Source organism: Artemia franciscana, chromosome 7 (genome assembly GCF_032884065.1).
Source record: "Artemia franciscana chromosome 7, ASM3288406v1, whole genome shotgun sequence".
In the NCBI taxonomy this organism is placed as follows: Eukaryota; Metazoa; Arthropoda; class Branchiopoda; order Anostraca; family Artemiidae; genus Artemia; species Artemia franciscana.
This window is the reverse complement of record NC_088869.1, coordinates 21,558,962-21,577,911: the sequence shown is the minus strand read 5'-3', so window position 1 is coordinate 21,577,911 and position 18,950 is coordinate 21,558,962. Positions and strand designations below refer to the sequence as shown.

The following is an 18,950-nucleotide window of genomic DNA, read 5'->3' as shown; positions in this document are numbered from 1 at the left end:
ATCTTCTACATTGCCGAATTCTAAAGTCTTAAGTTTAGCATTCAACTGTTTCTGGAAAGTTTCGTTCAAATTCTCATCCTAAAGTCTACCAACATCATAACTTCCTGGGAGGTGATACCTGATAAATCAATCCGTTATTTTGTATGCTGTGTAATGACTTTAAACTTATTTTTTATACTCTGCTTTTGTGTTTTTAGCAAAGTGCTAGTTTTCTGTAGTTCTACAAACATAGGGAAATATCACCAGTTGATTGATTTGCATTAGTTTTATTGATATATTTTAGATAGGCTGTGAAATAATAATTTTTTGTTCGTTAAGTTTTGTTAAGTTTGTTATCTTTTTTTAAGGTTCAATTTCACTCTTTACTCCCTTCAGAAAAACTTTATTTTTTTAAATATATCTTAGCTCGTTTTTGACTAAAATGTAGTTATGAAAAAACACTGCTATGACCTTTTTTTTTACACGGAATAATTTCTCTTCGTTTTAAGTTTTAACATTAGTCCTTAAGCCACGTTCTATTTGAGATTAAATAAAAAAAACTAATTTTTTTAGCTGAAAGTAAGGAGCGACATTAAAACTTAAAACGAACAGAAATTACTCCGTATATGAAATGGGTTGTCCCCTCCGCAATCCCTCGCTCTTTACGCTAAAGCTTTTAATTGTTTTAAAAAGTAGAATTGTGGCAAAGAGTCAAACTTCAGCGTAAAGAGCGAGGGATTGCGGAGGGGACAACCCATTTCATATACGGAGTAATTTCTGTTCGTTTTAAGTTTTAATGTCGCTCCTTACTTTCAGCTAAAAAAATTAGTTTTTTTTTATTTAATTTCTGAACGTTTTTGAATTAATGCATGTTTAGTTTTGGCTCTCCGCACATAAATTATTAAAATGAAATTTGTATATTAATTCTTTTTTTGGCTAAATGGCTTTCTCTTAGTTTTGATCAGACGATTTTGAGAAATAAGAGGTGGAGAAGGAGGCCTAGTTGCCCTCCAATTTTTCGGTTACTTAAAAAGGCAACTAGAACTTTTAATTTTTAATGAACGTTTTTATTAGTAAAAAATACACGTAACTTAAGAATTAACTTACGTAACAAACTTTCATAACCTTATATTTTATTATGTATACGAGGGGGTTTGTACCCTCGTTAATACCTCGCTCTTTACAATAAATCGTAAGTTTTGTCCCAATTCTTTAAGAATGACCCCTGAATCAGAAAGGCCGTAGAATAAATAGTTGAAATTACTAAAAATACTTTAGCATAAAGAGCAAGGTATTTATCTCCTCCTAAATACCTCGCTCTTTATGCTAAAGTATTTTTAGAACCCCTCATATGCGTAATTATCTCTGTTCGTTTTAAGTTTCAATGCTACTTCTTCCTTTCATTTGAAAAAACGCTTTCATGTTTATTTTTCATTGTTTTCTTATAGTAATGCTAGAGAATCCTGCGCCCTTTTCATTGAATTTTTCTTCCCCCATGACAGATTCCTCCAAGGAAAGATCCTCCAACATAGACCCTCTCCTCAGCCCCACCCCCAAACAAAATAAAATCCCCCTGAAAACGTCTGTACACTTCCCAATAACCATTACTATATGTAAACACCGGTCAAAGTTTGTAACTTGCAGCCCCTCCCCCAGGGATTATGGGGGAATAAGTCATCCCCAAGAAATAGTTATTATGGTTTTCGACTATGTTGAACAAAATGGCTATCTCAAAATTTTGATCCGTTGACTTTGGGAAAAAAATGAGCGTGGGAGGGGGCCTAGATGCCCTCCAATTTTTTTGGTCACTTAAAAAGGGCACTAGAACTTTTCATTTCCGTTAGAATGAGCCCTCTTGCGACATTCTAGGACCACTTGGTCGATACGATGACCCCTGGGAAAAAAAAACAAAAAAACAAACAAACACGCACCCGTGATTTGTCTTCTGGCAAAAAATACAAAATTCCACATTTTTGTAGATAAGAGCTTGAAACTTCTATAGTAGGGTTCTCTGATACGCTGAATCTGATGGTGTCATTTTTGTTAAGATCCTGCGACTTTTAGTGGGTGTTTCTCCCTATTTTCTTAAATAAGGCAAATTTTCTCAGGCTCGTAAGTTTTGATGGGTAAGACTAAACTTGATGAAACTTATATATTTAAAATCAGCATTAAAATGCGATTCTTTTGATGTAGCTATTGATATCAAAATTCATTTTTTTTAGAGTTTTGGTTACTATTGAGCCGGGTCGCTCCTTACTACAGTTCGTTACCACGAACTGTTTGACAAGATAGTTTCAGTTCGGGATACCGTTTCCAGTCTTGTTTCGCATATTTCCGTTTTATTTGGGCCTTCGTTTGTTTCGTTTGGGTACTGCCTTTGACAAATAAAACACAGGAAAAGAGCTAATCAGCTTACTGACGAAATTTTTGAAAATCGGTGATTCTTCGTCAGTTTTACTAGCCTTTTTAGGCTAGGTTAGGTCAAAAAGTGCTTAAATTTGAATTTGCAATAGAAGTGATTATTCTATTCGTAAAGAGTATAGAAAAGGCATCGAGTGGTATATTCACTTTATTGATAAGTCAATAATATGAACTGTCATATATTCACCCATCTAGGAATGTTGAAAGTGAAGTCTGACTTTTTTTAGGATTCAAAAAGACACAAAGTACTGTCGTTTTCTAGAGTCAAGGGGATAACTTACAGTAGGCACAGAAAAACAGTGACGTACACATATCTGGAAAAATACTAACCTAGTTGGTCAACAAAAAAAAAGTCTTCATCCACATCCACCATGTAAATATTTTCTGACGCTATTTTTATGAAACAAGGGTGAAACTACCTGGATGAACAAGTTTCAATTTTCGGGATCTAGTTACAGAAAACGGTATTACGAAAAATCGCAAATAAAACGGCTTTGAGCTTACTAAATACGTAAAAAAAAGCTATTAAGGAGACAGGACTGAAGATAGACTCATACAAGACCAAATAAGACGCGGCATTAGTTCAAATTGAAAACTTATTTTTTATATAATTTCTAATTACCAACAACCTAGGGGAGATAAGATACCACAACCCTTATTAAGAAGCTGAATTAAGAAGCCGTACAAGAATTGAAGGAAAAAATAAGTTCAGAGTGGAAAAAATCAAAGGATAGCATCGTTTATTTCTGTAAAAAAAAATTAAAAAGAAGAAATAGATCTTTAATTCTTTGTCTTAAAAAATCAAATTTAATACTTAAGAAAGTAGCTCGGGGCGAGTTGCTTCGACACAAAAGGTTAATTGAGCGGAGAGGTTTGTATATCAAAATACTTGCGGAAAATTTTGCTAGCTCAACAGAACTGTGCTTTTAGGCTTAGGGATTTGTTTGACTTGTCCCAAAATAAAAAGCCACTCATTACTCAGAAATGAATGGAAGTTTTAAAAAAGATCATTTCTTGAGAAGGTACGATAAATAGTATTATAAACTAAGTTTTTTTTTATTTCAGAACTTTGGGAAGAATTTCCTGAATCCTCCAACAGAACTATTTTCATTTACCTTTCTTTCTCTTTGGATACACAATCGGAAAATTATGATGGAATTGTCAAGTAAACAATTTGAATAAGTAAATATAACATTGAGTAATCTTTCTTTTAATATACAACATTGAGTGGTTCCAGAACCACATACCTACACTTCTCCAACCACTAAGTGGCAGAAGGTTAGGGTCCGGTGCGTAATTAGCTAGGGTTCAGAGGGTGTAGCTTTCCCTACCAGGCCTCAGTTTTCCTAAAGACCCCAGTTTGACCCTCCCCCTTCGAGCTGAAATTTACTTTCTCCAAAAATGTAGCTTAGAAAAAAACTGCTATGACATTATTTATTTATACAGAATAATACGCCCAATAAAAATACACCCATGCTGATACGCATGATATCAATAAGTCCGATACCGATACAGTTTGCAGCCCTGTCCCCAGGGACTATGGAGGCTCATATCTTCACCCAAACGAAAGATATTTGACCTATTTTTAACAAAAAAAGGGGACCTTAAGGGAGGGGGCCAGTTGCCCTCTAATTTTTTGGTCACTTAAAACGGGCACTATTACGTTTAATTTCCGTTCGAATGAGTTATCACACATCTGTTTATGATGTTCTGATCATCCCCTAGTTCTGCAAGAAAAAAAAATGGGGTACAGGTCAGTGCTACCCATGTTAATTTGATTTTCCTTGTTGTTCAAGAAGGGACGCTGTAGTTTCCCTTAGATACGTTTTCGACCGTGCTGATTCCAATGGTAGGCTTTTGATTTTGATTTGACGCCATTTTCGAGGGTTTTAATTTTATTTCAAAGTCACCCTAAATTTCTTTTCGCAATTAACTTTTACTTTTTAGACGAACCAACATAATAGTTATTATTATTCCTGAATCAGTGTAAGATGGCAATTTTTTCACTGGGTAGATTTTTCTAAACAAGTATTTTAACTTTTGGTTACTATGGGCTATGGTTCGCTTATTACTAGGTTGCAGCAACCGTTGCAACCATGATAACTCTTATCAAGAATATGAAATATTATTGGCTGAAGGAGGTAGATAATTTATTTTTCAAAATATAGGTGAGCAATTTTATTGTTTTGTCTCAATTTTCTTTGAAAATACTAAAAATAGATCTATTTTTTCAATTAAAAGCAAAAAAAAGATATTTTTCAAAATCTAGGACAGGAAAACAATTGTTGGGACTGGCAGGAAAGTGCGAGGCTACTCTCACCTTAACAATCTAGTAGCAGCAATCGTAGTAAGAGTAGTAGTAGTAGTAGTAGTAGCAATAGGTATTGTGGTATGTGCATATTGTTTTCTGTATATGTGTGCGTGTTTTTAGTTCAATAACTGCTCAACATACCCCGAAAGCTTAAGTTTGGTATTCCAAGGTGATCCCGAGACATTGCCGATACACCTTTTTGACAAACTTCATTCACATAGAAAGTTTTGATTTAGTTCAATATTCCCCAAAAACATTCTCCAAAATTTTTACCTTAGTGCCAATAGGCTCTGCAATAGCAGTAGTAATAATAGTATTAGTAGCACTAGCAGCAGTAGGCTAGTAGTAGCATTATGCACATAATGCCTTTTTTCAACATCTCCCGTAACATGTCCTGAAAGTTTAAGTTAATGCCCTAAACAGTTTCTGGAACATTTACAATACGTTCTTTTGACAACCAGCATGAGCATAGTGTGTTTTGATTTATTTCAACATCCCCTCGACATTCCCTTTCACCTTAATATCCTTAGCTTTAATTGTTGTAGCGATAGCAAAAGCAATACTAGCAGGAGTAGTAGAAACAGCAGTAGTGACATGTACATAGCGTCTTTTAGTTAGTTCAACATCCCCCTTAGCATGACCTATAATTTCAAATAGTAAAACTATAAGGTGTTCCTAAAATATTGCTGATATCCCTTTTTGATAACCTCTATGCACATATTTTCTTTTGATTTAGTCTCTGATTTGACTTTTTCACCATGATACTCTTCTTTTTAGTAATAGTCACAGTAGAAGTAGTAGTTTTAGCAGTAGTAGGTGTGTGTACATAGTGCCTTTTGGTTAATTTATTATCCCTCTCCACATTGCCTGAACGTTCGAACTTATTACCCTAAACTGTTCCTGAGATTTTTCGTTCTGGTAGCCTACATGCACAAAATATTCTTATCGGACAATCTTAAAAATTTTATCGGACGTTTTTGGGGGGAATAAGAGACGTGAGGATGGGTTGCTTAACCTCTAATCACTTTTGGCATTTAAAAAAGGCACTAGAATTTTTAGTTTGCAATCAATTGAGTCCTTTCCAAGGTTTTACAACAGCTCCTTCCAATCGAAGTGTCTTGCTAGAAAAATAAACAAAATAATACATGGAGCCCACTTAGCTGTTTACTTGTGCAGCGCTATTGCGCTGCATACGAATTCTTTTTCGATTTTTCTTTGGTTTTCATTTACTAATTGATAGTAATTCTGCTCATTTCGAGCTTGAATTAAAATGAAGGCCATAGAACCTTATTTCCACTCGTCTTAGGTTTCAATAGAGTTCTTTATTTCCTTTGGAAAACTCCTTTTTTAAAAACGTTTTTGAAGAATTAACATTGCTGAAAAGTGTATAAGAAAGAACAAGAACCATTTCAAGTTTTTATTTTCAAGGAGTTCATCCCCCAAAAAAGTTTCAAGGATGAATTAGTCTCAACTCTCCTGAAGTTTGTCCCTATAATATGATCCGTATTATCAATTGCCAAAAGTTTTTGTAAACAGCTAAAATGATTTTCTCCACGCCATCTTATTTGTATACGCCGAACTGCCCTCTCAGGGGTTTTGGTGCGTTCTGTTAGTACAAAGCAAGTCCCAAGCTTAATTTGGACATTAGTTATGATTGTATTTGACATTTGTATTTTCAACTACGTAGTCATTCTGACTTACCAAGCCAAACTAAAGATAATCCCAAGAAACACTTTCATATTTGGGTGGTATCCATGAAGAACAGCTACGTAACTGTTTTAAAGCTTTTAAATGTTTCCAAGTGCAAAGTGGTTGCAGAAACCAGCCACTCGTTTCGAAATTGTTTTATCAGTTAATTATTAACTCATTCCCCTTTTTAGAAAATCACTTGAAAGAAACAAATGCTTAATTTGTTCCTGAAGAAGCTGGCTAAAAGGTTTATCTTTCGGATTACCAAACGAATATGCAACGACTGAGATGCAATGCTGATAAAAAAAAAAACGTCTTTTGCCAAAATAGCGAATATGAATTACTGCTCGAGCATTTCAGGCATGCTATAAGTTTAATATCCAAACTCATACAGTCATGATTAGGTACAATCTATACCTGTATTCATGAGATTACTTCTGAAGAATTTATCGGAAAGACAATTCCCAACAGGTGTTATTATTTATTTCCTCGTTTCATAATAGATTAAATAAAAAAAAACAAGTTTCTTAACTTAAAGTAAAGAGCGATATTAAAACTTAAAACGAACAGTTTTAAGTTTTAATGCTGCTCCTTACTCCCAGTTGAAAAACTTCTTTTTTATTTATTTCCTCATGTTTTTTGTTTAAATAATACTAGGAATTCCTACACCTCCTTCATGGAAACTGTCTTTCCTCATGATACATTCCTCCATGGAAAGATCCTCCTAGGTAACACCCTCCCCTGATCCCCCCCCTCAACCACGAAAAAGTCTCCCTGAAAACGTCTGTACACTTCCCAATAACCATTACTATATGTAAACAATGGTCAAAGTTTGTAACTTGCATCCCCTCCCCCGGGGACAGTGGGAGATGAAATCGTCCCTGAAGACAAAGTTATAAGCTTTTTCGACTATGCTGAACAAAATGGCTATCTCAAAATTTTGATCAGGTGACTAAGGAAAAAATGAGCGTGCCCTCCTAGGTGCCCTCCAATTTTTTGGTCACTTAGAAAAGGGCACTAGAACTTTTAATTTCCGGTAGAATGAGGCCTTTCGTGACAATATAGGACCACTGGGTCGATACGATCACCCCTAGGGGATCACTCTAGTTCATCATTCTGGAGTGACATGCATAAGAGGAAAATTTTCAATTAGTCAACCCGTAGTCAACCTGCGTCTGTTCCCCAGGGAGAACCCCCAACAGGTACGACTCTAGTTCGGCATTGTGGAGGGGACATGCATGCACGGAGAGGTGTAGCATAAATGGGAGACAGTAACAACGGCAATCAAAGGGGTAAAATTAACCTTGACTGGGCTGCCCACTTAATTGGACAATCTGACTTGGCTTTTTTCTACAATTGGTCATAACTTTGACTTTTCCCACAACTATTCCCTCTTTTTAAATTCCTAGGGGATAAAAACAACATAAAACAAATAAACACACAGCCGTGATCTGTCTCCAGGGGTGATCTTATCGACCCAGTGGTCCTAGAATGACTTTAGAGGGCTTATTCTAACGTAAACTAAAAGTTCTGGTGCCTTTTTTAAGTGACCAGAAAAATTTGAGGGCACCTAGCTCCCCCCCCCCATGCTTATTTATTCCCCAAAGTCTAAGATAGCCATTTTATTCAGCATAGTCGAAGAACCTAATAACTATGTCTTTGGGGATGAGTTACTCCCCCTGAGTCCCATGGGAAGGGCTGCGAGTTACAAACTTTGACCAGTATTTACATATAGTAATAGTTATTGGGAAGTGTACAGACGCTTTCAGGGGATTTGTTTTGTTTGAGGGAGGGGTTGAGAGGAGGGGGTTATGCGGGGGGAGCTTTTCATGGAGGAATTTTTAATGGGGGCAACAATTTCCATGAAGGGAGCGCAGGACTTTTTTTAGTATTTTTTGAAAAAATAATGAAAAAATAAATATGAAGAAGTTTTTTCAACTGAAAGTAAGGGGCAGCATTAAAAATTAAAACAAACAGAAATTATTATTAATATAAGGGGATCACGTCCTTCTAATGCCTCGCTCTTCACGCTAAAGTAATTTTATTAATTTCAACTATTTACTCTACGGCCTTTGTGAAACAGGAATCATTCTTAAGGAATTCAGACAAAGTTTAAGCTTTAGTGTAAATAGTGAGGTATTAACGAGGGGGTGAACCCTTCATATAAGTAATTAAAAACATAGAAATATAGAAGTTTGTTACGTAAGTTAGTTCGTAAGTTACGTATATTTTTACTAATAAAAACGTTCGTAAAAATTAACAGTTCTAGTTGCCTTCTTAAGTAACCAGAAATTGGAGGGTAGCTTGGCCTACTCCAACGCTCTTTTTTCTCAAAATCGTCCGATCAAAACCATGAGAAAGCCATTTAGCCAAAAAAAAAAAAGTATGCAAATAAAAGTATAAATTAAAGTATGAATAAAAGTATAAAATAAGAATAATTATAGTAAGAATAAAAGTATGAATTTCGTTTTGATTATTCATGTGCGGAGAGCCAAAATTAAAACATGCATTAATTCCAAGCGTTCAGAAAATAAATAAAAAAATAAGTTTTTTTAACTAAAAGTAAGTAACGAAATTAAAATTTAAAACGAACAGAAATTACTCCGTATATGAAAGGGTCCGTTCGTTCCTCAACACCCTGCTCTTTTCGCTAATATTTTTCTACTGTTATAAAAAGTAGAGTTGAGAGAAAGTTATAAATATTTAACATGTTTAAGGAATTGGCTGAAGGGATATAGGAGTAGTAATATCTAGCAATTCGTTAAAAGCGGATTTAGCACGTTAGACCATCCCTAGTCTAAAAAGTTTAAGAGGGAGGGATTTGCTACAAAGGAGTAGGAGGGGTGAACTGAGGGATCTGTTTTCAAGTATTTGTACTACGTTAGAATTGATATGTGATATCCGTATCCTTAATCATCCCTTTTTTGTTTTTTCTAATTGAAGAAGAATATATGCAAAAACGCCCGTCTCATAGTTGCGCTATGTTCAAATTATGCGTCTATTCAAAATTATCCTCGATATATTTATCATGTTCAAACCGAAGATTAATTTATGCAAATCACTAATTTCAAGGTTGTCTATAAAATATCAGTTCCAACATTATCAATTTGGAAAATTCAGTAGAAAATACAGCGGAATATGACGCCCAACTTCTGCATTTTGTACACAGCTGAAACTAGCTAGAACCAGAATCTTGCTGAAACACCCTTTTCTTTACACGTGTATCACACTGTATCCAGCCAGAGGATCTGTAAAACAATTATGCCAACGGATAAAGAGACCAAAACATAGCCTTTATTAAGAGAAGGTTATCATAATCAATGTTATTTACGAGACGGACATGCAGGGAGAAAGCTTGCTCTGACTGGTGCCCGACGTTTACTTCCCGGCTATTACCCCCCCCCCCCTACCAGAAGCCCCTTCCCCCGGAAAATATGACCCCAACAAAAACTCCACGTGGAAAATACCCCCTGAAGAAAATATCCCCTGGAAAATACCACCCTGATAATACCCTTTCGTGGAAAATCCCCCACCGAAAATCCTCAACGGTAAATCCCCCAGGAAAATACCCACAACCCCCCGTGGAAAATAAGGATTTCCAAATTTGAGAATTTTACTTTAGTTTTGCTTTTTTAATTTCCGTTGGGGGGAGGAAATTCGGTACTTGTTTATTATGCACCACTCCCTCAGATTTAAGCTGTGTAAAACTCGAGAACAAACCGTTTTTTTCTTTAGTTTCTTCGTTACTTTAGAAACAAATTTGGGTTATAGATTTTCACATTAAAGAGGGGGGGGGTGAGGTATAGCGCGTCTGCATGCAAAATGTGTGAGGTACAATTGTTCTACATATTAGACAGATAGATAAGTGTATTTCAAAGCCAAATATACGACCATGAACACAGTAAAATAACATAAACTTTGATTGGCGATCATCATAAAACATTTAAATGAAACACTACATTAATCTAAAAATAGTGCTTAATATTTTGAAATACGGTCACTGAAAAAACAAAAACAAAAAAACTTAGCGCTTGGATATAACACTTAAATAAAACATTACATTTACTTTATACTGGGATTTTTTTTTTCTTTTTTTTTTAGTTAACAAAATTTCCAGATACCTCGCTATTCTACGAATAAACTAAGGCTACATACTATTTAAGACACCAGAAAGCATCAACTCATTTTTTTTTAAATATCCCTTCCCTTATCATAGAGAGCCCCTGGCACCAGCTCAAGTAATACACCGAATAATCTTCTTTAACTCTTCAAACCGGGCGAGAATATCTGTCTTCATTGGAACTTCTTTCTTTAGAATAGTTTTTATATCTTGTGCTAATTGGCAGGCAATTAGCATTGAGCTGCATCCCCATCGTCAAATATCTAGCTGGTAAGTCCAGCTTAAGATAGAACTTCTGCCCATAAATCACCTTCACACCTTTATAAGACTTTAATAATTTTGATTTATTTTTATCTCCTCACTCAATTTTTGGATCATTTGATTCTCTAGTACTATCTTAATCTCATTCTCCCAATTTGACTTTATATCCAATGGTCCTCTACCTTAATTCCAAACAAAAGAAGACCCTGTTTTGTCTAAAATATCTTTTATTTTGAGTGGCCATGATCTTTTTTTCCCCTGTGAGAGTAAATCTTGAGAAGCTGCCTTAAGTAACCTGTCACTCGTTAACTGGACTAATCTCAACCAAACTTTAATCATTGACACTATTCAGTAATTTTTTAGTGGACATACACCTAGAAAGAAAGGTTTAACTGACTTCAAACTGTCTAAATAATTTACCAATATATAGTCCAAATTATTTATTTCCCGTATATTCTGTCACTTATCTTTGTCTTGTCTCGCCCTAAGCTGAAAAAAAAAAAAACTAATGAAGAAACTGGTTTGTTCTCGAATTTTACACAGAGTAAGCTTGAATGAGTGGCGTATTATATACAAGCACCAAAATTCCTTCCCCCTATGGAAAAACAAAATAAACTCGAACAAAATTCCAAATTTGGAAAGCTTTTTTTCCACGGGGGGTATTTTCCGGGGGAAGGGTTGGGTATTTACCGGGGCGTTTACCACGGGGGATGTAGTATTTTCAACGGGGGATATTTTCCTGGGAATTTTATTTCAAGGGTGATTTTCTTCTTCTAAGCTTTGTAATGCAAAATTTTAACTTTAGTGCAAAGACAAGGTTTCAGGGGGGACGCGATTAATCTTAATATCTTACAGGTAGACGTGGTATTTGATTTAGACAGAAACAAAAATAACTCTTTTTCCAGCAAAAGTTTCAAGCAGCGTCAAAACTTAAAACTAAGAGAAAATTTTTTCTATATGTGAGAGAATTTACAGCCCCTCTAGACCCCCACTCTTTGAACTAAAGTATCACTAATGATTTATAGAGAATTAAGGCTTTAGGGATTAGTAGGTTTGACCCCCCCCCCCCCCCCCAAATGTATCCGGCTCATAAAAAAGTAACAAAGATGAATATAAACGAATTTTTGATGCGTTTTTTGAAGTTTTATTCAGCCCCCTCCTAACTTACATAGAAAAAAAAACCTTAGGTTAAAAGAACGGGCTCTTTAAAATAAGAATATACCAGCAATTTTTTTACGGTTGAAACTTGTATCCGTAATTATATGAAAGCAAAAAATGAAAAGATATGCTCACCAAAAATTATTGCTCAAACAGAGTCGAATATATTTTTTCCTAACAGCTTAACACTTATATATCTATAAGCCCCTAGATCAGGTGAAACTCAATACACAGAAAATACTCGAGCAAAAATATCACTTTTCCCAAAAGGTTTTTTTGTCACGTTGCTTTGAAACTTTCAAGAATCGTTCCTTGACCCACAAAAACATCACATTCTTGTGAAGGAAGGGGAAGGCATAATTAGGTTCACAAATTGGTCATTTTTGTCCCTGATCAGTTTAAAATTTACGTTTATGATTTCTTAGGCTAAGTGTACAGCAATGTAAAAAACAAATTTTAGGTCGGAGGCACGGGTCGTTAGAAAAGATGCGAAAAGTATACATTTTTTTTTAGATCGGTGTAAAAACTATTTTCTTAGGGGATGGTGGAGGCCCTGATGCATAGAAGAAGCTTTAAAAGAGGGCATGGAAAATGTTCAAAAAATTATTTGCCCAAACAACGCGAAGCTTGTATTCTTAAGTTCTTGGGCTAAGGGAAGTCATGCCATTAAGGTTTCAGAATTTGCCCTAAAACTTCAATTGAGATGTTTATGTCACCTGGATTTGAAAGCTGATCAGCAAAAAAAAGTTTTGAAAAACTTTATGAATCGATATGGATTGGACTGTCCCCTCAGAATATGAATACGGACTGTCAGTCGATATCAATTATAAAAACTATGAATCGTTTTTCATCCAAAATTTCTTGTCCACGTTAAGGTCCCATAATTCCGTTTACTTACGATGGACATTTCACATCGATTGAAGAAAGCCGCGTTTAATGAAATTCGGGGTTGCACGAATTGATATGATTATTTTTTCTGATTTTCCTTTTCCTTTTAGGTTTGTTTGGCCCATTATACGTGACCGGTAGTTTACTATATAGTCAAAGACAAAATAAATTGGGCCTATTTTTGCCAGTAAGAATCAATGCTACATTATTTTTTTCCTAGTTGTCTTTTTTAGTTCCCCTTATCTTTGGTTACATGCCCCGTAACTCTTTTATATTCTGAAAAAAAAATTGCACTATTTCAGGTGTTATCTATCGATACAGCTAATTTTCAAAAAACTACTGTTTTCATTAAGGTCAACCTGGCCCTGTAAGTCTAATCCATTCTAACAAAAACGACACAAATTAGCTGGCACGGTTTCGTATGCTACGTAGCGATACAGCTAATTTTTATTTTTATTGAGATCAACCTGGCCTTGTTAATTAGCAACTATGCCGGTAGGTTGCAAACCCATCAGAGATATAAAAAAATTAGGCCCATTTTTGGTTGTCAACAGCCAAAATCACTTTAGAATTTTCTTTATGCATAGGGATTCACCGTGTCATGGAACTTATTAATTTCATTTTCAAGCTGATATAAGGAACAAAATATAGGGCCCTATATTCATTTGGAGAAAGACTTTAAGTCTTCTGGTCAACTTGTATCATTTTGGAGACTCGGATACGTGGTTTTATTATCTACCTCTGTTTTCCCCCACCAAGTTAAGATTCAATGCATGCTTACCTGACCTCCCTCTAACATTCCCTGAAAGTCTCAACTTGATACCCAAAGGTGTTTCCAGGGTATCACATACGCTGCTTTTATTCCTTGGAGAAAACCTCCTCGGCCCCTACCTCAATTTAAAAATTGAAATCCACTTTCCCCCTTAACATTCTCTGCAAGTCTTAGCTTGATATCTCAATTCGTTCTATAAATATTGCAGAAGATATTACAGATACGCTATATTGATAACATCTTACCACATAGTGTGCTTTGATTTACCTCGCTACTTAGCCGTAAATAAAGTCTGACTCCTGAGAAAGCTTATAATGCGAAAGCGTTTCAATGGATCGGCAATATTACATTTTTAGCTGCTCTCTCCCGCAAAAACAAATTAAAGTCCCCTACCTCTTCACCTTCCTTCTCCTGCACTATTTTAAAGTTTCAACTCAATCCTGCAAGGTATTCCGTAATTTTTTATATATAGTATTTTGATAACCTAAAAGCAAACAGTGTCTTTGGATTGGGATCTAATCTCTTACGTCAAATCATACTTAGCATCCAATTACCTCCCGTCGACAATACTCCCTGAAAGTTTTAACTTAACACCCCATCAACTCCGCTCAGGCGCCCATAGTGTCCTTTGCTTTGCTCATGTACATGGTTTTTTCCCCAAGTACATTCTTGAGACACTGGATCCAGTCGGGATCCCCATTGACACTGGATCCAGTCGGGATTTAAAATAAGATATCCAAGCTACGAGGTCCTTCTAAATATACAGTTTCATTAAGATAGGGTCACTCCTTCGTAAGTTAAAAAAACCTTTTTTTTCTAATTTTTCAGAATTAACCTAGCCCCCCTCCAATTTCCCCAAAGAGATCGGATTCGGTTATGTCAGTCAAGTATCTTAGACTTGTTTTTATTCTTCCCATCCAGTTTCATCCTGATCTCTCCGCTTTAAGTATTTTCTAAGATTTCCCCCCCCCCCAAATGACGCTGGATCCAGTTGAGATTTAAAATAAGAGATCTGGGTTATAAAGTCTTTTTAAACATGAGGTTTCATGAAGATCCGATCTCTCCTTCGTAAGTTAAAAATACGTCATTTTTTCTAATTTTTCAGAATTAACCCTCCCCCCAATTCTCCCAAATAGAGCGGATCCGTTCCAATTATATCAATCACGTATCTAAGACTTCTGCTTATGTTTCCCACCAAGTTTCATCCCGATCCTTCCACTCTAAGGGTTGTAAATGACAATTTGGTAAATGACGACTTATACTTACTTACGACACGACTGCCTGTCTATGGATTATTCTTTATGGTTGATTGCGTATGGCTATGCTAGGTTGATTTATGCTTTATGGTTGATTGTGTATGGCATACCAAATCCGAAGGATTTGGTATTATCGTTTGGTAATCCTTCGGATTACCAAACGAATATGCAACGGAAAAGTTACAATGTTGGTAAAAAAAAAAGTCTTTTCCAAAATAGCGAACAAGAATTACTGCTCGAGTATTTCAGGCATGCTATAATTTTAATGTCAAAACTCATATATTCATGATAAGGTATACCTGTATATATAAGCTTACTACTGAAGAATTTATCGGAAAAATAATTCCCAACAGGTTTAGTATTTATTTTCTCATTTCTTAATTGATTTAGCAAGGTTTTTTAGTCGAAGAAGTGTACCACATTTTTCTTTGCGTTGTTCAATGTTGGTGAAAAAATCCTTTGTCAATATAGCGAACAAGAATTACTTCTACAGTGTTTCAGGTATACTACAAGGTTTATATTATAAATCATATATTCATTACAAGGTATTTTTACCTGTAATTATAAAATTACATCTGAAGAATTTATCAAAAAGGCAATTCCCAACAAGTTTTTATTATTTATTTTCTCATTTCTTAATAGATTTAACAAGGTTTTTTTTTGTCGAAGAAGTGTACTGCATTTCTTTGCGTTTTTCAATATTGCTAAAAAAAAAAAAAAAAAAAAACTTTTGCCAAGATAGCGACTGAGAATTACTGCTTGAGTGTTTCAGATATACTGTATATTTATATTATAACCCATTAATTCCTTATATGGTATATAATTATATTTATCAGAGTACTTCTCAAGAATTTATCGAAAAGGCATCAACAAGTTTTTGTTATTTATTTTCTCGTTTCTTAAGAGATTTACCAAGTTCTTTTTTTGTTGAAGAAGTGCACTGCATTTTTCTTTGCGTTTTTCAGTGTTGGTAAAAAAACAACCTTTTGCCAAGATAGCGAATGAGAATTACTGCTCGAGTGTTTCAGATGTACTATAGATTTATATTATAACTCATTAATTCATTGTAAGGTATATGCCTATATTTATCAGAGTACTTCTGAAGAATTTATTAAAAAGGCGATTCCCAACAAGTTTTTATTATTCATTTTCTCATTTCTGAATAGATTTACCAAGGTTTTTTGTTGAAGAAGTACACTGCATTTTTCTTTGCGTTTTTCAGTATTGGTAAAAAAAAACCTTTTGCCAAGATAAAGAATAAGAATTACTGCTCGAATATTTCAGGTATACAATAAGATTTATAATATAAACCGTATATTCATTAGAAGGTATATACACCTATATTTGTCAAATTACTTCTGACCAATTTATTGAAAAGGCGATTCCCAACAGGTTTTATTATTTCTTTCCTCGTTTCTTAATAGAAAAAATGAAAAAAACAAGTTTTTTAGACTGAAAGTAAGGAGTGACATTAAAACTTAAAACGAACAGAAATTATTCCATAAACGAAGAGGGTCGTCCCCTCCTCAACGTCCCGCTCTTTACGCTAAAGTTTGAGTCTCTCTCATAACTCTACTTTTTAAAACAATAAAAAGCTTTAGCGTAAAGACCGAGGTGTGGAGGAGGGGACAAACCCTTTCATATATGGTATAACTTCAGTTCATTTTAAGTTTTAAAATCGCTCTTTACTTTTAGTTGGAAAAAACTTGTTTTTTTTATTTAATTCCTGAATGTTTTTAAATTAATGCACGTTTCGATTTTGGCTCACCGTACATGAATAATTAAAATAAAATTTGCATATTAATTTTCTTTGGCTAAATGGATTTCTCATAGTTTTGATTGGATGATTATGATAAAAAAGGGATGGGGGAGGAGGGTTAGTTTTCAATTTTTGGTTACTTAAAAAGGAAACTAGAACTCTTTATTTTCTTAAACGTTTTTATTAGTAACAAATATACGTAACTTACGAATTAACCTACCTAACGCTCTTTACACTAAAGCTTGAACTTTGTTCTAATTCTTTATAAATAACCCCTGAATCACAAAGGCCATAGAACAAATAGTCGAAATTACTAAAAACGCTTTCAAACAGTTCGTGGTAACGAACTGTAGTAAGGAGCGACCCGGCTCAAAAGTAACCGAAGCTCTAAAAAAATAGAATTTTGATACCAATAGTTACATAAAAAGAATCGAATTTTAATGCTGATTTTAAATATATAAGTTTCATCAAGATACCCATCAAAAGTTAAGAGCCTGGGAATATTTGCCTCATTTTAGAAAATAGTGGGAAACACCCCCTAAAAGTCATGCAATCTTAACGAAAATCACACCATTCATTCAGCGTATCGGAGAACCGTATTGTAGAAGTTTCAAGCTCCTATCTACAAAAATGTGGAATTTCACAATTTTTGCCAGAAGACAGATCACGGATGCGTGTTTATTTGTTTTTTTGTTTGTTTTTTTGTTTGTTTTTTTGTTTTTTTTTTCCAGGGGTGATCGTATCGACTGAGTGGTCCTAGAATATTGCGAGAGGGCTCATTCTAACGGAAATTAAAAGTTCTATTGCCCTTTTTAATTGACCAAAAAATTGGAGGGCACCTAGTCCTCCTCCCACGCTCATTTTCCCCAAAAGTCACCGGATCAGAATTCTGAGATAACCATTTTATTCACCATAGTCGAAAAACCTGATAACTATGTCTTTGGGGACGACTTACTCCCCCGCAGTCTCCATGGGAGGGCCTATAAGTTACAAACTTTGACCTGTGTTTACACATAGTAATGGTTACTGGGAAGTGTACGGACGTTTTTAGGGGGATCTTTTTGTTTAGGGGGGAGAGTTGAGGGGGGGTTACGTGGGAGGATATTTCTATGGAGAAAATTCTCATGGGGGAAGAGAATTTCAGTGAAGGGGGCGCAGGATTTTGTATCATTATTTGAAAAAAACAATGAACAAATAAATATGAAAAGTTTTTTCTACTCGTTATACCTCCTCGTTACCTCCTCGTTATACCCTGTTCTTTACGCTAAAGTATTTTTAGTAATTTCAACTATTTATTCTATGGCCTTTGTGATTCAGAGGTCATTCTTAAGGAATTGGGACAAAATCTAAGCTTTAGTGTAAAGAGCAGGTATCGACGAGGGTTGAACCCCCTCATATACGCAATAAAAACATACGAATATAGAAGTTCGTTACGTACGTTAATTCGTAAGTTACGTATATTTTTTACCAATGAAAATGTTTGTAAAAAATTAAAATTTCTAGTTGCCTTTTTAAGTAATCAAAAACTTGGAGGGTAACTAGGCCTCCTCCCTCGCATCTTTTTTCTCAAAATCTTCCGATTAATTGCAATTAATTAATATGCAAATTTCGTTTTGATTATTTATGTGCGGAGAGCCAAGATCAAAACATGCATTAATTCAAAAACGTCCAGAAATTAAATAAATGAAAAACTTTAAATGAAACTTAAAACGAACAGAAATTACTCTTATATGAAAGGGGCTTTTCCTCCTCAACGCCCCGCCCTTTAGGCTAAAGTTTCTTACTGTTTTAAAAATAGAGTTAAGAGAAAGAGTCAAACTTTAGCGTAAAGAGCGAGGCGTTGAGGAGGAAAAGCCTCTTTCATATACGGAGTAATTTCTGTTCGTTTTAAGTTTTAATGTTGCTGCTTACTTTCTTTTAAAAAATTGTTTCTATTTTATTTAATAGCGTAAGAGCGAGGCATCGTGGAGGAGATTAACCCTTTATATACGTAATAATTTATGTTCGTTTTAAGTTTTAATGCTGCTCCTTACTCCCAGTTGAAAAACTTTTTTTAAATTTATTTTCTAGTGTTTTTTGTTTAATAATGCTAGGAAGTCCTGCACCTCTTCATGGAAATTGTCTTCCCTCTTGGTACATTCCTCCATGAAAATATCCTCCCACGCAACCCCCTCCCCCGGTCCCCCCTCCTCAACCATGAAAAAGTCTCCCTGAAAACGTCTGTACAATTCCCAATAACCATTGCTATATGTAAACAATGGTCAAAGTTTGTAACTTGCAGCCCCTCCCCCGGGGACAGCGGGGGATTAAGTCGTCCCTAAAGACATAGTTATAAG

General features: G+C 35.0%; 2 protein-coding genes across 2 annotated transcripts in view; one reads left to right on the top strand and one right to left on the bottom strand.

The window, feature by feature from the left end:
- LOC136028983 (uncharacterized) overlaps positions 1-6,595 on the bottom strand; it is a 37,123-nt gene extending 30,528 nt beyond the window's left edge. The window contains exon 1 of the mRNA XM_065706980.1: positions 6,413-6,595. Coding sequence (XP_065563052.1) covers positions 6,413-6,450 — 38 coding nt within the window. The 5' untranslated portion in view covers positions 6,451-6,595. The remainder of the gene's footprint in view (positions 1-6,412) is intronic.
- LOC136028984 (serine/threonine-protein phosphatase 6 regulatory ankyrin repeat subunit A-like) overlaps positions 1-18,950 on the top strand; it is a 155,783-nt gene that overhangs the window by 6,443 nt on the left and 130,390 nt on the right. The window lies entirely within an intron of this gene.